The following is a 25,909-nucleotide window of genomic DNA, read 5'->3' as shown; positions in this document are numbered from 1 at the left end:
ACTGGATTATTTTTAATATTAATAACACTGAGCAATATTTTGTTCTCTCAATTACGTGTTTGCCGCGTGGCAGGTTTTCAGCAGGCCTTCATCAGCCATTTATGACGTGTAGGGAAGTTTACACTAATTGGAAAGCGTCTGGGTTCAATCTGGTGTCAGATCAGCCTCCAGGAGATCCAGTAAGTGTTTCAGTCTATTTATTTGGCTTTTTAAGTGTATTGGACGTCTCATGTGTCACATTTTAATTTGTAAAGTTATTTATTTATGGACTAAAGGACAAGAAATACGCAGATACCATTTTGTTAGCTGTTTTTTTCCTTGTTTGTGGAATATTAGAGATCTCCTACTACATACTGTCAAAATCTCATAATGAATGCTCTTGACTTATGAACTTATTTCCAATTTGATGAATAATATCAACTGTGATTTTTGACTAACTCTAGGCTTAGATGGCAAAGTTAGACACTGTTACAAAACATATGAAAATGTATTTTTCATTTTCAAGATTTGTTACTAAACTGATGAATTAAACATGAAACTCAGTGACGTTATGTTTTTAAATTGTTACAATGTTGCATATTTTAAGCAGTCCTCAGCATAGTTTGATTGATATCCAGTGTTGTTTTGTTGCATTGCAGTTATAGTTTTGCAATATAATTCATGTCTGTATGATTTGATTTCACTTATTTTTACTCAAATAAGGCAGCAGTCAGAACTCATGACATCTGTTAATGTGATATTTTCTGTAGATTCAGCCATACTTGCACCCAATCTACAGTAATATGCACTTTTGAAATCCACAAAACACCTGGCCAGAGAAGACACAGGGTTCAGGTGGTGAGAGGATGCCTACAGTTAATTAGCTTCCGCCATAATATGCCAATTATGTTAAAGAGCTGCACCTGCAGATACCCATTACAGAACAGCTAATTATGTACGAATGATGATATAATACTGATGTTATAGAGACAATCCTGCTTAACAATTGAGATGCATAAACATATGCTGAAAATAGTGTACTCACAAATGAATAATTTTGTGAACTTTGTTCGTGTAGTTTACTAAAGTATTTGAAATCAGAAATTGTTTGTCAATTGATTGACTAGGCATTTTAGAAGTTTATGTAACTGACACAAGAGAGCGCTGCTGCTTCTCTTACGCCTGCAGTATAATATGGTTTTGCTGTCTGAGACAAATTTTGGGAAATGTCGTTGATTTTTTGTTATAGGTCAGACTCATCAGTCTTGGATATTTTAATGTGACATGCTCACTAGTGGCTTGTTAATTGTTCTTGCGTTGAATTTTAGAATTTATTACAGCTTCAGAAATTTTGCTCCTCTTACTGTGACTGTCTAATGAGGAACCAGTAAGATTGTAACAATTGATCACATTTGCGTGTGAAAGATGGTCAGAGACAACTGTTGATCTTAGGTTAAACTTAAAGGAGTTGTCCACCCAAAATTGAAAATGTACCCATCCTCAGGCTGTCCAAGATGAAGATGAGTTTTTCTTCATTGGAACAGATTTAAAGAAATTTGATCTGCAGTGAATGGGTGCCGTGAGAATGAGAGTCCAAACGGCTGATAAAAACATCACAATAAACCACAAGGAGACTATTAATATGTTAATTAATCCAAAAACTGTTAATATGTTGGTGGATTTTGATGTGGGAGGACAACAGGGGATGGACCTTTCACTGGCTAAAACATTATTATGGATTATGGAATCTTATTTTGGCCAAAGCGACAGTTTAAGGTTAAAACTCCATAATGATGGATTTGTTTGTTGTATACACTCAGCTTCTTGCTTTACAAGACATTAATTGATGGACTGGGGTGGTGTGGATTACTGTGATGTTTTTATCAGCTGTTCGGACTCTCATTCTGACGGCACCCATTCACTGCAGAGCATCCATTGGTGAACAAGTGATGTAATGCTAAATTTATCACATTTTTTTCAGATGAAGAAACAAATTCATATACATCTTGGATGGCGGAGGTGGGAGTAGTTCCAGCAACTTTTCTCTTTTCTGTTAAAGGGGGAATTCACTGTTGACAAGATGGGCTTTTAATAATGTTGGCTGTCTATGCAGAAGAATATTTTTGAATCATTGCTACACAGTAAAAAAAATAAAAATCTATTTGAGTGTTTTACAAAAAAATAAGCCTTTCTACTTCAAATGGTCACTTAATTCATTTGTGACTCTTTGTAAATATTTATGTACTAGCAATTTCTGAGTAAAAATTGTGGTGTTCCCTTTAGCCAAAAACTTCAACACCCATAATGCACTTCATTTTGTTGCCGCCTCTCTATCGATCCAGCTGTCTGTGGGTGGAAATGCAAAAATGTGGAAAATCAATCTCTCAGCCCCTGGCCTGAGTTTTTGAAAGGTTTGGTGGAATAGTGCACAATGACTTGTTTTGCATCATCCAGCGGAGTGGATTACAAATAAACAGGGATATCTTGATATAGGTAATAGTGTTCATTTACATACATCACCAATGTTGGAGCAATACAAAGCTGGTTACAACTCTGTGAACATTTAAATATCTTGTTGTTTAGTGTTCCCTAATGTTTATGATCATAGATCCTCTTCTGTAGACAACAACCCCTCTGGTTTCATTGCCTATGTAGCACTAAATCAGCAGGAGATTTGAAACACACTCAATAACCCATCAATACAGATCACAGAACTGTGTGCACTGACTCTTGGTCCTGTTGATTATGACCCACTTTAACAGAAGATGGTGCATCTGAAAGCTTTCCCAAAGGAGTTACATCTCAACAGCGACCATGTTGAGAGGTAAAAAGTTAACAGCCATTTATTATCTTGTTTGGTATACCTTCATTCATGAATGATAAGTATGAGAGTTGTGTATATCATTATGAAGTGACTCATATGTTTGGACTGGCGCTCGCTGTGAAAGGTCATCGTGCGCAGTCAACAAACAGTCTTATAAAATTGCAGTGTGAATTGCTAAAATTAGTCAGAGCTTCAGAAGCAAAAAATAAAAAAAACCTGCCCCACTTGAGTAAACAACTGTATTTAGAATATTTAGCTTTCATTGTTAAAATGCTTATCTGCTTTGTGCATGTCTCGTTTAGTAATTGCTTCTGTGTGCATTTATTTGCACAGTTCACTTTAATTATAATAGCGTTATAAAAACAGAGTTGCTAAATAAATAATTTTCTCAGCTTTCCAGTTTGTGACCAGTGATTTGTGTGCTGCAGGGTATTCCAGCTTGTGTTCAATTTCACGTTTTTGTTACTGGACAAGACCTTTTGATACTTTCAATTTCACAGTCCCTCCGATCTGACAAGTTCATTGTACGACAGGACTGATGTGTACCCGCAGGTTTAAGGCTTCGCTCCACTCTCAAGAAAAGAGGTATATCCTTTCTTTTAAGCCTTTTATCTGTTTACAGCAGCCATTCTTTTACATGAGCCTTGAAAGAAACACAACCAAACCTACAGTACAGTGTGTGACAACTTGTTACTAGGCCACCTCATCATTATTAGTGTTAATGCATTCTATTATGCAGTCTGTTAATGTCCATGCCTTTTTTTTTTTGTAGAATGCAATTACAAGGAGCAGTGGTATATTAGTATTAATTATGATGTATAGAGTTCATTAATATGTTGTTTAAAGCTTTTATTTCTAAGTGTAATTTTAGTAACTGTATGTGCTTTTGTTGTTTGTATTTATTAATTTTTTTCTTATTTATTTTTTAAATCTGTATTTTGCTTTGATAGTCTTTTTTATTTCAGGTATAATTTTTTGAAATTATAGTACTTCAACTTTTCAGTCAACAATTTTTATTTTATTTTATTTTTTTTATTTTTTTGAAATTTAACAAAATATATTTTTTTTGTACTTTTTAAGTTTAGGTTTTTCAGCTAATATTTATATTTAACTTAAGTTTTGTTGTAGTTAACAAAAAATGTTTGAGGCCTAATAAATTTCAGGCATATTTTAATAGACGCTCATGGTCTGATCCGTGAGAAAAGATTTTTAATGAAGGGAGGAAGTAAGCTCAAACATTTTGTAATTTTTTTTTGTTTGTTTTTAACATTTTAGCCTACCCATTTGTTTCTCGCCATGAAAATAGCAGTGGTAGCTGGCATGGCATTACAGTAAATTATAAACAAACAAACAAAAACACTGATCCAATATCCTGAATGAAGTAAATGAGGTGTTTTGGGCATCCTCTACGCTCATCACACCGCCGTGTTCTGCCATTAGTCGCCGCACAGATTTAGATTGCATTAGACTGGCCGCAGATGTCTGATGATTTATTTCCTGGGTCAAGCAGTGTGGCCAGTGTCATTATGCTCACCGTTGCTTCTCAGTAAACAGTCTCAAGAGGCTGTCGCAAAACTGCAAAGCGTCATGATCCTCCAGTGTTTACAGCATGTCTCAGCACGCATTAGAGAAGCGACCCTGATCCTCTTCTGCCTTGTACAGGCAGTTCATTGGTTCGAAATGAGATGGCGATACATATAATCTGTCTCAGTTTAAGATCCTTGCACTTTCATATTAGCTGCGGCATCTGTCTTAAGGCATCGCACTTGAGTGTGCATGTCTTACTCGAGCGTTAAAGCTGACTTCAGCGATATTCTCAGCTGAATGAGATTTTGAGTGTGTTCCCACAGCCTGTAAAACAATGGCCAGTTCATCCTTTTTATCTGGTAAATGACACGTGTCTGGTGAATGTGCTTCTATATGTGTGGATGTCCACGTGTGCTCTCTGCTGTGTCGCTTTTTTTCTCCAGTCATTGCTTATAGATGGAAGAATGTATTTATTTATTTATTTGATTTCATATTCACAGGTAGCTGAGCAATAATTTGTCTTTTTGCTCCTGCATACAGAATATATTTAATGTAGCATAATGTATTAGCATAAAACTGTCATCATTTACACTTCTTCATATTAATTCAATCCCATATTGTTTTGTTTTTTTCTTCCATTGAACACAATAGATGATGTTAGACAGAATGTTCAAAATTTCCATATAATTAAACTGAATGATTACAATATACACTCACTGGCCACTTTATTAGGTACACCTAGCCTTAATTCTTTGTGGCATTGATTCAACAAGGTGTTGGAAACATTCCTCAGAGATTTTGGTCCATATTGACATGATAGCATCACGCAGTTGCTGCAGATTTGTCGGCTGCACATCCATGATGCGAATCTTCTATTCCACCAAATCCCAAAGGTGCTCTATTGGAGTGAGATCTGGTGATTTGAGTAAAGTGAACTCATTGTCATGTTCAAGAAACCAGTCTGAGATGATTTGAGCTTTGTGACATGGTGCATTATCCTGCTGGAAGTAGCCATCACAAGATGGGTACACTGTAGTCATAAAGGGATGGACATGGTCAGCAACAATACTCAGGTAGGCTGTGGTGTTTAAACAATGATCAATTGGTACTAAGGGGCCCAAAGTGTGCCAAGAAAATATCCCCCACACCATTACACCACCACCACCAGCCTGAACCGCTGAGACAAGGCAGAATAGATCCATGCTTTCATGTTCTTTACGCCAAATTCTGACCCTACCATCTGAATGTCGCAGCAGAAATCGAGACTCATCAGACCAGGCAACGGTTTTCCAATCTTCTATTGCCCAATTTTGGTGAGCCTGTGGGAATTGTAGCCTCTGTTTCCTGTTCTTAGCTGACAGGAGCGGCACCCGGTGTGGTCTTCTGCTGCTGTAGCCCATCTGCTTCAGGGTTCGACGTGTTGTGCGTTCAGAGATGGTATTCTGCATACCTTGGTTGTAACGAGTGGTTATTTGAGTTACTGTTGCCTTTCTATCATCTCTAACCAGTCTGCCCATTCTCCTCTGACCTCTGACATCAACAAGGCATTTTCGTCCACACAACTGCAGCTCACTGGATATTTTCTCTTTTTCTGACCATTCTATCTAAACCCTAGAAATGGTTGTGCGTGAAAATCCCAGTAGATCAGAAGTTATTGAAATACTCTGACCAGCCCGTCTGGCACCAACAACCATTCCACGTTCAAAGTCACTTAAATCCCCTTTCTTCCCCATTCTGATGCTCGGTTTGAGCTTCAGCAAGTCGTCTTCACCACATCTAGATGCCTAAATGCATTGAGTTGCTTCCATGTGACTGGCTGATTAGCAATTTGTGTTACCAAGCAATTGAGCAGGTGTACCTAATAAAGTGGCCGGTGAGTGTATATTGGTTATCGCATTTTGTTTGTGTATTTATCGAGATTGGATTTTTAATTGTGATTAAATTGAAAGTTATTGGCCTTAACTTGAACATAATTATAATTCATTGGTAGCAGATTGAATTTTAAAGGGGTCATGAACTGAGAAATCAAAATTCCCTTGATCTTATGACAAAAAAAGAGGTCATTGTGGGATAAAAACATTCTGTAATTTCAGAACTCAAAACTTTCTCGTTAGTATAAGAACAGCTTATATTGAAGCAGGTCTGCCAAAACGACAGATTGTGGAATGTCACTTTATGATGTAATAGTGTGGCTAAACATCACCTCCGCAGAAGAAGATCAACGTCTGCTTGTACATCACTTCCTGTTTAGCCACGCCCACTGATTATTGCACGTAGTAGGTAAATGACAAGAGCGGCAAATGCAGGTCTACACAGAAACCAAACGATGAACTATTTGATGAACACTATTTTTAATGAAATGCCAGAGCTCGTCAGTAAGAACTTGGTCCTTTGATCAGTTCATTTTAGTGCGGATTTGTTTAAAAACAAGGCACAATTCATTGCAGGATTTTCAGAAAGATTGAAACTAAAAGATGATGCTGTTCTGGCTATATTGGATCAGATGTCACACCACAGAAGTGCCACACTGCGAGTAAATGTTTTTATTACGTGATCACTATTGTTTTGTCTGTTATACAGATCGTTTGATATGAGTAATTATGCATTTTTAACCTAAATCACTGCAGCGTACATCTGTGAAGGACGTAGGTTAGCCAATCATAGCAGTGGGTGTTTACTTCAGAGTCTACAATCTGCCACGCCTATTTAAACAGAGCGTTCTGATGAGGGGGGTTAAAAACAGGACAGAAAATAGCCTATCACTCATAAATTTGTATTTTTCTAAAAATCTTGATAACATTATAAGTGGACCTCAGAGAATAGAAATAATCCAAAATAAAAAAAAATGGAGCCAGATCATGACCCCTTTAACGTTGTTCAACCCTGAAAAGTGTAAAAATCATAAATAGATTTGTGTGAGGAATAGACTGAAATTGAACTTCTCCAACGTATGTCACATCTAATTTCCTATTCAAACATAACATCATTAGCTGGGTTTGCATCCAAATGTAAAGCAAATCTTTTCAAATGTTTAAAGCATTTTCATTTTAGGGTAAATGATCTCTTAATTGTTGCATTGTTGTTCAAAAGCAGGAAAAGTGGAGTCATAGCGGGTTGGCTAGAGAGTGTGAGTACTCCAGTTGATGTAAACCGGTTTATGAATGACAGTAAACCTGTTCCTCGTGGCCTCTTACGTCCAGAGGTCGACTCCCTGGAGAAGAAATCTCATGGTTTGTGCCAAGCTTTCAGCATTGACATGCTGTTGTGCTTTTCTTGACAGATGTCAAGTGCTCATGTGGTTGTTGAATGAAGCTTTGAAAAAATTGATTATATGTCAAACAAATCAATCATTGTGTGGTCCATATGTTCCCTCAAATACATACTACATAGCAGAAATGTGCTCCATTTTTAATTGATTTTATCATTTCAATTTAACTTCCTTTAAGGTGTGCCAATTCACATTTACACTCATGATTTGAAAATGGGGCCACCTTCGATTCTGAATTCAGTTTTGTTGCATATTCTACTGCCATTTTTAGACTGTCTTCTGTATCTTCCCAAGTTAATTTAATTGTCTTCGGGTGTTCTAGGTATTAGCTATTCATCCATCTTAAACTGATGTGAAACCCATTGAAACTGCCATATGTGGAGACCCTGCAACAGGGTTATGACCCAAAACAGTTAAAAGATTAGTTCACTTCCAGAATAAAAATTTCCTGAGAATTATACTCACCCCCATGTCATCAAAGATGTTCATGTCTTTCTTTCTTCAGTCGAAAAGAAATTAAGGTTTTTGAGGAAAACATGTTAGGATTTTTCACCATATAGTGGGTTTCAATTGTGGCCAATGGGTTGAAGGTCCAAATTGAAGTTTCAGTGCAGCTTCAAAGGGCTCTATGATCCCAGCTGAGGAGTAAGGGTCTTATCTAGTGAAAGGATTGGTCATGTTCTAAAAAAAATATATATATTTTTTTATATATATTATGTATATACTGTTTAACCACATATTGGTTAAACAGTATATACATAATATGTATATAGTGGAGCCACATAACATATAATGGCTCCTGTAATTTCAATTTAACTTCTTTTAGGGTCTGGCCAGTTTACATTTACACTCATGATTTGTAAAGGAGCCTCTTCTTCAATTTTGAATTCAGTTCTGTTCCAGTCTAAAAACGGCAGTAGAATGTCTTCTGCATCTTCCCAAGTTAATTTAATTGTCTAGTGATGTTCCAGGTATTATTCATCGGTCTTAAACTGAAGTGAAAACCAATTGAAACAGCAACAGGATAATGACCCAAAACAGTTAAGCAAATCCACAGATGGTTGGCTAAGAGATAAATGGTTAAGAAACGGGTCAAGTGAGTAAGAAAGCCCTCAAAACTGCATTGTTATAGCAAGTCGAAGCAAAAATTCTCCAGGTCGATGCAGGAGACCAATAAACAATTAGACAAAAAGCCTGCAAGTGATTTCCTGCCAATAATGGCTAAAATCAGCTAATAGGTTGCTATTTTTTTTTTTTACGCTTTCGTTGAGTAAATTAGTTTCACGGTGGTTTTGTTGGCGACTCAGCTCATGTCATCGTGTGTTTGATATGATTTCAGCTGTCGATCACTGGTCACCATGTACAATCTTTTATTCATTCAGCCCTCAGGTGAAAGTAGGAACATACTCAAAACACCAATCACTATCTCCCAGAGCGCAACAGTGGAAATAAAGCGATTAGCACATTTGGTCAGGCCAGTGGCATGTTAAAAGCTCAATGGTGATGTTTGGAAGTGGGAGGCAGCGCCCACTCTCTGATAATGCGATTCTCCTTCTTTTAAAGTCCAGCTTTAAAATTAAATCTAGTTTAGTAACACTGTTTTTCCATCCTTTGCTCTTCATTCTTAATAGCGCATCTCAAAAGTACTGCTCTTGTATTTTGCCTTGTTAACAAATAGCTAAACCACATCTTTCGCATCCGGGAATGTCTGGTAATCAATCATGCAGAGGTATGTGAAATATAAACCGGTTTTAGTTGTCGCTTTATCCGTCTGCCTTTTATTCAAAGACTTGTTTTGGAAATGCTACCCTACACATGGCAAGCTTGCTGAGTCTAAACATAACAACCGATTCACAGAATGCCGTTCACAGTAATTTACATGTAGAAATATGCAGAATAATATTGTAATATGCTAATCCTCATGCTCAGCATATTTGCTATAATGGAGAGCCTGTAAACAGGATCCAGACATTACAATATTTGCAAAAGTCAGAATATGAATGCATATGCACAAACTCCATCTGGGCTCTGTGAACAGTTCTGAAAGCTATTTTTATTTTCTATTGGACTGCAAACAAAATTTGACGTCAACTGAATTGCATCTATTTAAAAAAATACATATAATATAAATGTAAAGTATTATGTCTTTAAATCCCAACCTCCTCTTGGGACATTGATTGGATATTGATTTAATTCGGTTGAGAAGGATCTCTATCCCTGGCCGTTCACCCATTGTTATGGTAATTTATCTCCCTTGAGCATTATAGCAGCCGTAATCTCATGTCACTTAAGGCTGGATTTGCAAATGATCCCTGAGCTATTAACTCCCCAAAAAACAATGCACATTGATTGAACCTCAGTCCATAAATCAAGTTGGTCTCTAATGACGGATACGTCCGTTCACACTCAGAAAGATACAAAATCATCTCCAATCTCTTGTCAAACTCCAGCTACATTAATATGCAGGCTTAGTGGGGAAAATGAGCATGTGCTTCCCTGCAAAACCAACCTCCTCGGATACAATCACTTGGTGCAGATGGTTGCTTCTACCTGTAGCTGAAATACAGCATTGCACATTGAGAGCTTTTCCTATCATACGAAACCCAGAGTCGAAGCACCCCCAGCCCAGCTAGCACCCTCCCCCCATGTTTCTCGCGCACACACACAGAGGCTGTGGTGAAGCAGACGCTCAGCAGTGGGATGGATCCTGACTACTAAAGAGCAACGGAGAGAGAGGAGGGGTGGCAGGCAGCCGGCAGAGGTGCATAAATCCTCATTTCCAGATCTGGAGGAAGAAACGTTCGCTGTCCGGGGCGAGACCACCACGTTGGCTTTCCAAAACATCAGGAGGCAGCGCTTGCCACGGCTCGCTGTGAATCCAGGAGAGACGAGGAACCTGGCTTAGGCTGTCAAACGCAGAGGTGGGCTAGGAGAGGAGGTCTGTGACCCTTGATTTTCAGCAGGGGAGTGGCGCAGGGGGACGTAGCTGGCAATGAGCAACTGATGCTCGGCGCTTGTAATCTTCCCATTCACTAATTCATTCCGTGCCATTGTCATAGCGATGTAAAGCCATTCTGTGCCGACTGGAGGAGGCACACTCCAATCAGCTGCTCTCGCCAAGGCGAGATCTTTCATTTCCATCAGTGTGTTTTGGTTTCCCTTCACTTCTTTGTGCTTTGTCCCTCAGAAACCGGACGGCGTCACTCCTGTCTTTTCATATGACTTGGTCTTTCTGGAGCTGTCATTGTGTTTGGTTCTGCATGGTATGACAGCTGCTTTTTTAGAGACGGTGGAAGAGGTTGCGGATGGAGTGTGGACTGCCACTAACTAGAAAGCTCCTTGAGAAATCGTAAAGAACCTCTTCAAAGACTTGCTGCTTTTTCAAGCGTTTAGACTTGCCTCTTTGCACACTTTCTATCATTTGTCTCCCTGGATACCAATGACAGCCATGAAGGGAGACTCTGAGGACAGCATTGAAAGCGTGAGGCCGTCCAGCCTGCAAGTTTTCGCCAACTCCTCCACACTACATGGCATGAGCCACATATTCGCCTATGGCCACATGACGTTCCGTCGCTTCTTATGGACGCTGTCCTTCATGGGCTCTTTGGGTCTCCTGATGTTTGTGTGCATGGACAGAGTGTACTACTACTTCGAGTTCCCCCACGTCACCAAACTCGACGAGGTGGCGGCGCCCAACCTCACCTTTCCGGCCATCACCTTCTGCAACCTCAATGAGTTTCGTTTCTCGAAGATCACAAAGAACGATCTGTACCACGTTGGGGAGCTGCTGGCACTGCTCAACGAGAATTATCAGATTGCTAACCCTCACCTGGCCGAGCCGGAAGTCCTCGCTTTGTTGAAGGAGAAGGCAAATTTTGTCAACTACAAGCCCAAGCAGTTCAACATGACGGATTTCTACAATCGCACGGGCCATGATATCAACGACATGCTCTTGCAGTGCACCTTCAGAGGGGAGGAATGTGTCCCTCTAAACTTCACCACTGTAAGTTGCCATGGTGCTATATTCTTCTTAGTTTGCAGTTAAAAGTTGTGGCAAACTGAAGTTCAAGCACTGTTGGTCTATAGGAAAATATTGTTCGACATGAGCTATACAGGGCCATTGACTGAGACGGTGTGTATTGAATTACGCAAACTAGTTTCTTTCCCCCTTCAGACTACTCCCTTGTTGACAACAGACTTCTCAGTTTTTTGCTTGTGCAGTGTAGCTTTTTCCCCCCTTGAAACCATTTGCAGCTGAAAAATCTATACGTTGAAATATGCAATTACATTTATGAATCAATGGCTGCTGGGCAGTAAAAATCAAAAATGACTGTCAAATGGCTACTTCTCAAAAGACATTACAAGAGTGCACATGCTCTCTCACTCAGTTCTTGACCAAGTCCAACTGTAATTGCACAAATGTACAACTAAGGCAAGATGAATTTCTGCCAGCAGTGAGGGAATTGTAACTTTAGCATAAAGATATTGAACATGTTCTCATTTTAATATTTGCCATTTTTCAGGGAGAAAAGCAATCAGCTCTAATCCAAAGAAAACTGAATTTATGAAAATAGGCATCCTTTATGGGCTAGTTTGATTAAATTAAAACATAATCACCACATTTGAAATTGATTGAATGTAGATCGACAAGAAGCAAGTTCTGAGCTACGCCGATGAACTTAAGAAGCTTTGCATTAAAATGGTTTGTTTTATCTGTGGAAAGTGTAGGCTAAAGCATGTTGAGCATTTCTGTTATTTAATATTTCCCACTTCATTCCATTGGCACTTTAGCTATGCCTTAGCTGTGGTCTTATATGAATAAATACCTTGTTCAAATAAAGAAATTACATAATAAATGCAGCTGAGGGCAAAGAGTGAAATGTCACATTTTTGCAGTTAGTTATTGCACTGAAAGGCTGGCAGACTATGAAAGACAGGAAGATTTGGTGTAAAAGAGGGCAACAAATGTGAAACAGGTGTTATCACGCATCGCACAGTGATAGTGATTGATTACAGTGGTTTCCTTAGATGATGCGTTCCTGTGAGATGTTTTTTCTGTGTTCTTCTATTTGCTGCTTTTGCATTTCCTTTTAATGTAATTTATGCATAGCATTTAGAGTTATGTGCCAGATATTGAGAAGTCCTGTGACTGATTCTAATTTATTCTTGGATCCTGGTTTGGACATGTGGAACAAATTACTTCAGCTATAATTATGCTCTTAGTTAAGGGGATGTTGAACATTGAGGTTAATGTAGGTCCACACCTCCTAGAAGGCATTATGCACGCTTTATATATCAGCATGCACAATCATAATACGAATTTTGCAGGTGTCAGAAATGGATGGGGTAGGAAATGAGAGGAAAGTCTTCTTTATGCCTTAAGGTCTTCCACACTTGTTCAAAATATACATTTGCATGTTTTTCGTAGCAAAGGCATTAAGATTTGAGGAGTAATTCACCCCAAAATAAAACTTGTCATTATTTACATTTACATTTATGCATTTAGCAGACGCTTTTATCCAAAGCGACTTACATTGCATTCAAGATACAGTTTTTACATTTTACCAGCTCTTTATTTACTCAAATGTGTGCTATTTCTAACCCATCCAATTATGGCATTCTCTTTAATAGAAATTTTGAAGAATATCCTGGTCACTCTTTTTATATAATGAAAGTGAAAGCTTGAAAGCTCCAAAATGACCAAATAAAACCATATGCACTATTTGACACTATGTGCCAAGTCCTCTGAAGTCATGCAATATCTTAGTTTTTTGATTCATCATAGGGCTTCAGAAGACTTTGTATATAGCAAGTCCTATGGACTGCTTTTATTATATTTTAGAATGCTTTGGCATGCTTTTTGAAGCTTGAGTGCCTTAGTCCCCGTTCATACTAATATGTGACCCTGGACCACAAAACCAGTCTTAGGTGTCAGTTTTCCTGAAATTGAGATTTATACATCATCTGAAAGCTGAATAAATAAGATTTCCATTGATGTATGGTTTGTTAGGATCGGACAATATTTGGCCGAGATACAACTATTTGAAAATCAAAACAATGAGAAAATCGCCTTTAAAGTTGTCCAAATGAAGTTCTTAGCAATGCATACTACTAATCAAAAATGAAGTTTTGATATATTTACGGTAAGAAATGTACAAAATGTCTTCATGAAACATGATCTTTATTTAATATCCTAATGATTTTTGGCATAAAATAATTTTTTTTTTATAATTTTGACCCATACAATGTATTTTTGGCTATTGCTACAAATATACCCCAGTGACTTGAGACTGGTTTTGTGGTCCAGGGTCACATATGTTTTTGGGGTCGACCAAGATGTGTGTTTCAGGGCCGATACGATTATTACAGATACTAGACGGATAACTGATATTTTGAACCCATATGTATGTCTGGTGTAAAAATGACAATTAATGACAAAATTAAGTATAACAAGGGCTCTGACAAAAAAACTTTCTTTAAATGCTTTTAAATTATTTTATCAGCAAATCAATTTTGAAAATGACCAATATCGATAACCATAAAATGCTTAATATCGGCACCGATAATCGGCCAAGCCATCAGTGTACCCCTAATATGTTTTAATATTATTTTTATTTTATTTTTTAGTGACCAATAAATATTTCTCCTTTTGTGTTCCATGCAGTGAAATTACTCAGATTTGGAAAGACATGAAAGTGAATAAATGACAGAATTTTGATTTTTGGGTGAACTATTCCATTGAGATGTCAATAGGTTGTGCAAGTTCATTTGGCACAATGGCCATCTAATATATAAGATACTTAGCAGAGAGATTATTTATTGTGTTCAGCATTCTCTGCTTCTTATTTTGTATCATTTACCTTTAATTTCCATCGTAAGTATCCTAAATGAACAGAAATGAGGTACAATAGGGGGTCATTAACTGGACTAAAAGTGCCATAAACTCTGAGTGCAAACATTACGCTAATTATCTCTATAGTGGCTTTTGATTGACTCTAATGAAAATAAGTGTTGCGATCAGGTATCTACAATATGGTCTCCTGACAATATATACATCAATGCTGAGTACCAGTGTAAAACATCTGGGCCCAGAGCGCACTTACCTAGTTTAGAGAGAAATCGGTGCTTAATGAAAATTAAGCGTACTTGGGAAAACCCAAGTACCTATTAACATTCAGTGTTGTTCTTGAAACCCTCAGGAGCTGGATCCTGGATTTTAGCATTCAAAAGCACAACCCTCAGCACCTTACATACATCTGTTTTCAGCTACTTGAGCATCACGGAAGAATCTCTGTGATCCAGCTCGTTTTCAAGCCCCCCTTCTGTCAGCCGAATAACGTGCCCTATACTTTTTTCCTTAGAGAAAGGGCTTTCTTCATTAACATGAGTGTTGCCTGGCAACAAGGCATTGCATTGCACTGCAAATCATTCATGGGTAATTGCTATTGTTATGTGTGATGACAAACAATCACTAGGTAGTTGAGATGACTCCAAAGCCGTCACTTTGTGCATTTGTGTGTGCATGTGCACAAATACGTGTGTATATAAACGGTTTTTTGAAAGTACTATAATAGCTGTCAGATTGCTGCTGGTCACAAACATTGATGCTGAGGTTCATGAGGTTCTGCCCTTAAACAAATGCATTATGTGAGAGACACAGTAGTGCATTATATATTCCTTGTCGAACATTGTGCATTATGTATTCCAGTGCTTGTGCTCAAACAGTTCAGGTGCATTGTCTTTCTTTTAGTCCACTGAAACTTTGTGCATAAAACGGTTATGTTCTGATTTAAAAAAACAAAAAAGAAGTTCAGTTAAAGCTTTATGTGACATTGTCAATATGTGGTGGTTTGTGGCTGAAAATGATAACACTAAAATTGCATTCTTTTTTTCCATGTTTATATAATGCGTTTACATAGTGTGGCTTATAATGGTTGTAACATTAAAATTGGATGCATTGTTTTCGCTTTCTTTTTCTTTTTTATAATGCATTTGCATAATGTGGCTGATAACAATTGAAACATTAAAATTGCATAGATTGTTTTCCCATTTTTATTTATTTATTTATTTTTTACAATGCATTTACATAGTGTGGCAGATAATGATTGTAACACAAAAATTGTATGCATTTTTTCCCTTTTTTAACTTTATTTATACATTGTATGTACATGATATCTCTTGCAGAGAATATAACATAATTAAATTTAATATATTTAGGAATAATTATACTTAAGGATTTTCATGGATAGTTTGATTAAATTCTATGTGAAGTATGAGGCTATGTGAAATATTTTGCCTTGTCTGAGATGGGATTCAGCACAAACACACTGAGCTGTAATGTCCATGTGGGACACACAGGCTCGGATTAACCATAGGACCGATTTGGCTGTTGCCTCCGGGCCTTGAAGTCCAAAGGGCCTTGAGCTGCAACCGGGTTTTTTTTTTTTTTGTCCAGCCAGTGACTCATTCTAAACAGCTTCATCAAGCCATTTGGAATGGGTTTAGTCAGGTTTTTCAAGCAACACAATGACTTTACTGATTTATGTTTATTCTCATAATGCATTAGATTCTGGCAAGTTTGTAATCTGTGGCTGTAAGAATGTTTAAGTTTGGAAGGGAGAGTGTGTGTGCGCGCACACAAATAGTCATTAACTGTCACTTTGATCGACTGGGTTGTACATTTTCTGTCATGCTTTATTTTATGCTGTCATGAACTATTCAGTTTGCCTGTTGAGTTAAATACACCAAGGACCCCAATGGGTAGCTGTTTAAAATGCCTGACGTATCAAAAACATATGATAACGTGTAATTGAACATTTGTGTAGATATGCTAAGCAACTGGTTTGGGTTCAGTAGGATAAATATGTATTTGTTTGTTTAAAAGAAATTTTCATTTTTTTTTCAGCAAGGATGCATTAAATTGATCAAAAGTGACAAAGACGTTTACATTGTTACAAGATTGTTAGAGAAGATTTCAAATAAATGCAGTTCTTTTAATATTTCTACACACCAAATAATCCTGAAATAATTCTTTCTACAAAGATATTAAGCAGCACAACAAAATAAAGTTTTTTTTTCAACATTGATAATAATAAGATATATTTCTTGAGCTGCAAATCAGCATAATATAATAATTTTTGAAGGATCATGTGACTCTGAAGACTGGAGTAATGATGCTGAAAATTCAGCTTTGATCACAGGAATAAATTACGTTTTATGACCTACTCAAATATAAATCAGATATTTTAAATAGTAATAATATTTTACATTTTTTACTGTGTTTTTGATCAAATATATGCAGCGTTAGTGAGCAGAAGAGACTTCTTTCAAAAACATTCAAATACTGGCCACAAACATTTGAAAGGTAGTATATTTACTTACATTTTAAAAGGCATTAAAGGTCGAATAACATTGAGGTGACATCATTTTTGATAGATTTTTGTTCAGGCACTTGAATAGAATAAAACTAAAAGTTCTTTCAGCCGATAGAGCTGCTTTCTTGACTCAGTTCACCATGCAGTTGTGGCCTAATGGATAGAGAGTTGGACTTGAAACCTGAAGGTCATGGGTTCGAGTCTCAGGCCCGGCAGGGATTGTAGGTGGGCGCCGCAGCATTGGCTGCCCACTGCGGGTGTATGTTCACTACTGTGTGTACACTTGGATGGGTTAAATGCAGAGCACAAATTCTGAGTATGGGTCACCATACTTGGCCACACACCACTTCCCTTTCCCAGACTGAATTGTTCATGACTGTGTCAGTAAAGTATTGTGATTGATATTTGTATGTGACATTGACATCACAGGAATGTCTGAGGCACAGGTACTTTAACTCTTACCAATTGGGATTCATACAGGTTTTTCTTTTTCTTTTTTTCTCACAAATTATTTCACTGGAATGCCTATTTTCTCACTTCTCTATCCTGGTTTATTTTTCCTAGAGGTGATTTGTTTAAAAATTGATGTGCTCTTGTTTTTACGTCTGATCCTCTTTATCCTCCTTATCGTTGTCTTCCTCCCTTGATTTTCCGCCCTTTCTCTACAGTCTCCATAAATTACAAGTGGTAAAGCCCAAATCATATACTTGAGGATTTATGAATCAATCATTTCTCTGTTTTAGGAGTCTTAAAGGTGCTGTAAGCCATTTTTCTAGACTTAGCTATTGATTTAACCTGTCTTCATCCCTTCAGCCGCATGCCCTCCCTGAAAAACCTGATGTGAAGCTGACTGACAGGCAGGGAGCGATTATGGGACTTTATTTTGCAGGTGACATCTCAAGACACATTTTATGCGCAGCGCCTTTAATTGTTTGAATTAGGGTTAAGGTTAAGTTTGTTTGACAGGCATGTTGTTCCAGCACCAACAAAAGATGTCGATTCAGGCAAAGTCACGTTCAGGCAAAGTCACGTTTACAGATAAAGAGCTAGATTTCATCTGTGCTCCGTCTTTGGTGAGTGTTTTCATATTGAGAGAGCTCAATTTGATCTATAATGCAATAAAACCGGGCATAGTGTTTGATTGTTGTTGGAAGTATATCTGGGTATGTTTAATGCACACTCTGTACCACAGCATCCTTCCACTATTTCAATGCACAATGAAAGAAAAATTATCTAATTGTCCCGTTCACGCTACATCAGGAAAATACAAAGGGTGAGAGGATAAACTTAAAAATCACATAATAGATGTCTTTTGAATACTGCCTTTCAAGCATCTTCCGTCTTTATAACACCGTGTTCCGTTTAATGTCAAAAGTAGCGAGTGCAACTTAACTGCTCGTGATTATAATTATGGTAATTTACTTTCATGCCCTTTCGATTCAAGCTGACATGATGGGATTCACTCTAGATTACACTATTGTTCACACGTCTGTTGTATTTCTGTCGCAAGTTTGATACAAAGTGCTGCAAGAAACCGTGTAAACAAAGCGAGGCCTTTGCACCAGCATGCATTATCAGAGCACAACTAGCTTGTGTTCAACAAACAAATGGACTTTGGTGTCTCAAGAGATGTCTATGATTTGTTTTGTCGTCAGTTGCAAACTTTCTTTTTTAAGCTAATTCAAGCATTTGTCGCTAACCTTTACTCAGGTGCTTGCTTTGAGCCCGGACTCTCTTTGATCAATATTCATCTTGACCTGCTGCTCGCAGTCCTCTTTGAGATGAGATTCGCTTCACTTTTTATGTTTCTCACACTAACTGTTGTTGAGCCCCAGGGGCTTGAACAGATTGAGGCGGATTTTAGCTCTAAAAGTCAACGGCGGCGTCTTTTGTGGCAACACGGCTGAGGAAACCTCAGAAGACGACGCCACTCATCTCATGATCGTCGGCTTATGATGTTCGTCGTTTGACTTGAGGTGATTCGCCAGAAGTGGTGTCACAGTCTACATCAATGACTTTTATGATGCTTTTGGGAAACGGCACAATTTTTCGAGGATCTTCCTGACGCTATCATTCTCCCGAAGTGTGCGAGGGCTGCGTTATAAATGAGTCATGAGAGTCAAAGGCCAGTGTTTTTGGCAGGAAAACGAATGCAGCCACCATTAAAGGTAATGCCGGGTCAGCGCGCCTTAAAATATGTTCACACATTTGCAGCGGTTTGTAAAAAGTGATGCTGAGCTGTATGCGAACATGTTTCTTGGGAGTGTGGGGATTCATTCATTGTATGGGTTTATGCAGATATTCTCAGTTCTGATGCAGTGTGAATAATCAAGCAGGCATTTGAGGACAGGGTTGGGGGAATTGATTCACAGATGCATTGGGATTCTTTCACAAATGATTCTGCATCAATGTACAGAAATTAACAACTGGAATAGCTCATTTTGCTTCTTAATATGTATGTGCAGCTTGCTCAATTACATCTTGAGCAAACTGGGGTAAGATGTGCCACCCTCTTAATCTAGCAATTTTTGCCCTGTGGACATACACGGAGCCTATCATATACAGCTGTCTGTTATTTTAATATATTATAAATATAAATAAATTGTATATAAAAAAAACTATTTAATATGAGTTATTTTGACATATATATTTTAAGATTTACTTGCCTCATATTATTTATTTATGTAAATAATATTTAAAATAAATAATAATTTCTTGTGATAGTCTTGGAAACATCAGTTAGAATAGGGGAAATTCTAAACGAATTGGGATTATTTAGAATATTTCATTTATATTTATATAAGTAATATTTAAAGTAAATATTTTAAATAATACATAATAAATAATAATAATAAATGTTTTAATAATATTAAACAGTTATTTTATTTCTTATTTTATTTTAAATATTTAAATAGTAAATATAATTGTTTAATAATTATATATTCAAAATGATATATTTAATAATAATGAATAATATTTAATATATACCATTATTTTTCCTCAAAAATTTTTATAAATTTGAAAAGTTTTTGTTTTTGTTAAATATGTAATTAAAATAAAGAAAAACACATTTACTGAAAAATATACATATGCACATTAAAAAAAATATGTTTCTAAAAATGTTTTTTAAATGTTGGAAAATCATATACTGGCCTAACCAGAACTGGACCAGACATGTATTTTTGTGTATAATTACATGTCAAGTAATCCGTTAAGCTAATTTAGAATTGTTATAGCACTTGCATATCATTTCTCTTTTGTTGATTTTGATTGCTTCCATTGTCCTCATTTGTAAGTCGCTTTGGATAAAAGCATCTGCTAAATCACTAAATGTAAATGTAAATGTTGGTAAATTTACAGTGTATAAAAACATTTTTGTTGTGCTGACAGAACATGAGCTATGGATTATTAAATGAAGCATGTGGAATTCTAATCTATTACTAAACTGTTGTTTTCTTTGCTGTTTTAGAACAAATTATCCCTGCATCATATGGCCTGACCCTAAATTATGTTAGTCTAATTTCAGTTGATAGCAGACCTACTTGAAATAAAAATAGGTGTTTATTTTTCCTCAATCTCATTTCTTCTTGCCTAGGGAAAAACATAAGTAAAATGTGAACCAGACTACCCCACTCCCCCTTACAGATAAGAATTTTTATACAAAGTTTGGCAACTTAGTATTCATTTTATGATGCTTTGACCCTGTCTGTGCTGGAATGATTGTCTGCTTGAACAAGGATCTTGTATGTGCCTTCAGTGTCTGCGGTACTTGTTTAGCTGACGGGAGAAATGCTTGTGGAAAGTAAATAATTTTGTGCTGCGGTAACCTCAAGTTTATTTTTTGCTGCTGAACCCAATGTCCCACTGCTAGTGTGACAGAGTTTCAGGCCATTTGACAGAAGTGTCACTTGTCCTACTGGTTCAGCGATGCCCATTATCTTGCAGTGGTTGTTTTTATATCTTTCAAACTTTAAGCATAAGTTCTTCAGTGATAAATTGAGCACTGTTGTTGACTTTGAGTCGTAGGTCACCCAAAAAATATTGTATAGCTGGCTGAAATAAATGAACGTTTGTTGAAACTGCAGTTCTATTAAAGAATTTCTCGTAATAGTCTTGGAAACATCAGTTAGAATAGGTGAAATTATAAACCAATTATGTTTATTTTGAATAAATGAAATGGAAATAAATAATATTTAAAGTAAATATAAATATTTTAACATACATATTAAATAGAATATATAAATATTTTAATATACACGCGCGTACACACACACACACACACACGTATAAATATTTTAATCAATTATTTATTTATTTATTTTAAATATGTATTTTAATATTATTACTATAAACAATATTTTAAATATTTTTTATTATTTTTATATATTTATTTATATCAATAAATATTTTATTCAAATATGAATAATTATTTCATTAATGTCATAATTATACAATATTTAATATTTCTATATTTATATTTATATGCTATATGACTAAATGTAATGTAAATGTCATCTTTATATAATATTTAATAATAATTAATCACATTTTACATCATATTCCATTATTTTTCCTTAAAAGTATGTTTATGGTTTTTAAATACATTTTTTTTGTTAAATATAATTAGAATAAGGAAACACACATTTACTGAAAAATATACACATGCACATTTCAAAAATATGTTGCTAAAAATTCTTGAAAATGTTGGCAAACCATACACTGGTCTAACCGGAAAAAATAAAAAAACCATGGTACATTATTTTAAAGAAGAATACGTCAAATATACAATAAAATCCTGTCAGAAAACAACTTTGCCCTCATTAAAATGATGCGTTTGTCAAAATCTGAGCTGAAACGCTGTCTTGTAGATATTGTGAAATCCACATCCTTATATTCATAGGCAATAAAGCAGTGTGAGCGGAGCGCCTGCTGTAATCTCCGTCCTCAGGCTCATCCGTCCCGCTCTCGGATGCCTGACTGTGGCGTCTGATAGTCCCTGTTCATTCAGTGCTCATAGTGGTTATGCTAATGGATTCATGCTAGGACTTTATACTGATTCTCTCCATGACTGAAGCTCAAACATTGTACAGAGATGTTATTAATTTACTAAGTCAGCAGTATTTAATTGATTCTTACATATTAAATCATGCTCCACATGGTTCAGCTGTAAGATTGTGTTTTTAAAACTGTCAAAGATGATGGTGGCGCTAGAAATACAGAATATGATCGTATACATGTATAAATAACATATTTTCAAGATTTGTAATTTGAATATTGATGCTGCTATAAATGTTTGCAATGAAAGGTGATTAAAACAAAATAACTAAACATTAAGAATCAAATGTACAGAAAAAGACTTTAATGAACATACTTTTTTTTTTTTTGCTGTCCAAATAATTGAAGCTGGGGCAAAATTATTAAATTATTATTTAAAAAATATATATAGTTATTTTATTATTTTATTTAAACATTCTTTTATTTTGGCAATTTTATACTGTATATAATTTATTTATAATATAAATAAATTTATATTAATTAATTAATTGATTGACTTATTTAAAGTGTTTAATATAAATTTTTCATAAATATCTTTAAAAATTAATTTCTTTTTGCAAATTTCTTATATGACGCAACTAATAGGACATTTATTTTTATATGTTATATAATCCAAATACTAATTTATTTTTGCTTCTTTTTTTTATACAATGCAACTAATAGATGGAGCAGAATTATTTTTATTTATATACATTTTATTAGTATTTTTTAAATATTAATTAAAAAAAAATTTTTTAACTATAGTGGAAGGTGGGGCAGAATCATTCTTTGTTAATTTGTATGATTTTTATTTTTAATATTCATGTATTTTTGCATATCTTCTTTTTGTTAAATACTATTCAACTAATAGAAAATGGGCCAGAATTATTGTTTTTATTTATTTATTTATTTGTTTATATTTTGTTTTGTTTTTAATTTCTCGTTCTTCAGTAGACCGAATAGCTTATGTGTATTACTAAGTATATTTTGTAGGTATATTTGAAACCTTTTAAGTATGTTTCCTTCATTTTATTTAGATTTCTTAAGTGTGGTGCTTTTAAATAGCTTCTAACAGATGAAATGACTTTAGTTGTCAAATAGTGACCCATAAATAAGTGAATATACTTTTTTTAACATTTGTGTCTCTACATTCGATTAAATCCAGAAAAGGGCTCCATCTCTTGATGTCTCTAGGCAACGACAGTGTCCTTTAAATGCCCATCTTTATCGATTTGATCCCACTCCAGTCCATTTTTTTGAACAAAGTCTTCTGCGTTGACCTGCTTCAATCTTGATATTTTTTTCTGGGTGATTTGCGTCCACTGAAGTGTGGAATTAGTCATTTGTTTCAATCAGAGACATCTCCTCTCAATTTGAAGAGCACGTTTGGTTTAAAACACACCGAGATATCTGTGAACTCACACCACTGCCAGGGAAGAAGTCGCCAATCATTAGACGAGGCAGCGATCCTGTCTCACTCAAACTAGACTATTGTCTGCTGGAGAGTCCTGCGGTGACTCGAGGGGACGAAGTTGTGATGGGAAATAAGAAAGAGACGGTGATAAAAAAAGACCTGCTTTGATGTGGGTTTGTGAATATCGCTTTTAAAGAGGATGATTTCGAAATCTCACTTTTGAGACTGTCACGTGTTTCACAGCAATCCGCTTAAAATTTAATTGGATGAACTTGGGTTTAAAGTCAGAAAGTAAGTCAGGTCAGGTTTGTATAATTAAAGGGGTCATATGACGTTGCTAAAAAGAACAATGTTTTGTGTATTTGGTGTAATGTGTTTATGTGGTTTAAAGTAAAAAAAAAAAACATTATTTTCCACATACTGAGCATTATTGTTGCTCATCTATGCCCCGCCTTTCTGAAACGCGTCGATTTTTACGAAGCTCATCGTTCTGAGAAGCGAGGCATGCTCTGATTGGCCAGATGTCCAATGCATTGTGATTGGCCTAATACCTCAAGCGTGTGACGAAAATGTTACGCCCCTCACCGTATAGTAATGGTGTTTCCCGGTGCGACGAGACTAAAACAATAAAACCCATTACAAATGAGGCATTTGTTGCATCCAGTGGGGACATAATTACTGATTATAATGACTTGTATTCATGCGTCGTGATTGTGATTGTGATTTGTGAGCTACTCTACACTGCTCAAAACTCGCATTTGAATAGTCAGTAGCAGAAACGTACTTTCAGGCTGTGAGTCAGAAGCACCAGACTGTCATGCAAAGTTGGAATTGCCCCACTTTATAGAAACAGCCTTTGTGCAAGCCAGCATTGTAGGATACTCTCCTGCCAGGTTCAGGAAATAGTCCTCCGTAAATTGCGCTGCACACACTCTAATATTTGCATTGTACTGCTCTTGAACAGTGTTGTAAATGCAACTTAACCACTGATTTCTAGTTGTGTCCTCTTTGACAGAGCTTCTCCTGACAGACAACCTGACAGAGGTTGAGAGGTGAAGAGGCGAGGAGGAGAATGGCAGATAATTGCCAGATGATGATGAGCAAAGCTTGTCGTATCAAACAAAAAAGACTTGAGGCTGTAAAGGTGCTTCAGCTAAATATTTAATTAAGTTTGTGCTTAAAGTTTTTTTTTATTTTTAATCAATTTAAGAAGTTGTGACAATTCTGTTTTTGCTTTGTCAATATGGTGTATGGAGTGCAGATTGATGTGGACATTTTTTTTTAAAGCAGTTTAGCATAAGGCAGTAGCATAAAACGTGAAACAAATGAAGGGGTATGAATACATTCGCAAGGCACTGTATATGATTTTTTTTTTTTTTAAACATTAATTTACTTTTTCATTTTTTAATACAATGCAACTGATAGATGGATTAGAATTATATTTATTTATATAATTTTTTTTGTATTTTTTTAATATTCATTTATTTGTGCAATAATTATTTTTACTATAGTGGAAAGCAATCATGGAAGAATCATTCTTTATATTAATTTGCATGATTTTTATTTTTAATATTTATTTATTTTTTATAAAACAGCTCCATGACGGTGCTTCTTCCCTTCAGTTCACCTCACTCATTTTCTACAGGGTTCAGGTCAGAGGACTGGAATGGCCAGCAGAAGCTTGATTTTGTGCTCAGTGACCCATTTTTGTGCTGTTTTTGAGGTTTGTGTTTGGATTATTGTCCGGTTGGAAGATCCAAACATGGCCCATTTTATAAGATTTCTAACAGAGTCAGTCACTTATTGATTTTTTTTCTGTTGGTATTTGATAGAATCCATGATGCCATGATGCTTGTGTCTAAACAAGATGTCCAGGACCTCCAGCAGAAATATAGGCCCACAACATCAAAAATACAGCAGTATATTTCATTGTACACATGGGGTACTTTTTATCCCTGTGTTCACCAAACACATCTTGAGTGTTTGCTGCTAAAAAGCTCATTTTTTAGTTTCATCTGACCATAGAAGCCAGTCCCATTTGAAGTTCCAGTCGTGTCTGATGACTGAATATGCTGGAGCTTGTTTTTGGATGAGCATGGAGAATTTTTCTTGAAACCCTCCCAAACAACATGTGGTGATGTAGGTGCTGTTTGACAATTTTTTTTTAAAGGTTTTCTGACCCCGAGACTCAATTCTCCAGCTGTGGTCTTTAGCCACTCAAACTCTCCTTCTCACCGCGCATTAGGACGATATAGACACACGTCCTCTTCCAGGCGGTTTCGTAACATTTTCTGTTGATTGGAAATTCTTAATTATTGCCCTGACGGTGGAAATGGGAATTTTCACTGCTCTAGCTCTTTTCCTAAAGCCACTTCACTAATTTGTGAAGCTCAATTATCTTTTGCTGCACATCAGAAATATATTATTTTGTTTTTCTCATTGTGATGGATGATTAAGGGAATTTGGGCTTTGTTTTCTCTCCTATTTAT

The 25,909-nt window shown here is 36.1% G+C and overlaps 1 protein-coding gene across 1 annotated transcript in view; it reads left to right on the top strand.

Annotated features, from left to right (window-relative positions):
* Window positions 1-11,037: 11,037 nt before the first annotated feature.
* The window catches only part of LOC306863275 (acid-sensing ion channel 1C), a gene marked incomplete at both ends in the record, with an annotated part of 84,132 nt that continues 69,260 nt past the window's right edge, over window positions 11,038-25,909 (top strand). The window contains one exon of the mRNA XM_079406523.1: window positions 11,038-11,601. Within this exon, the coding sequence (XP_079262649.1) occupies window positions 11,038-11,601 (564 nt within the window). The remainder of the gene's footprint in view (window positions 11,602-25,909) is intronic.

The sequence above is a fragment of the Barbus barbus genome, assembly GCF_936440315.1.
Source record: "Barbus barbus genome assembly, chromosome: 44".
Taxonomy (NCBI): domain Eukaryota; kingdom Metazoa; phylum Chordata; class Actinopteri; order Cypriniformes; family Cyprinidae; genus Barbus; species Barbus barbus.
Note: the sequence above shows the minus strand (reverse complement) of the source record. Positions and strands in the feature narration are given on the sequence as shown.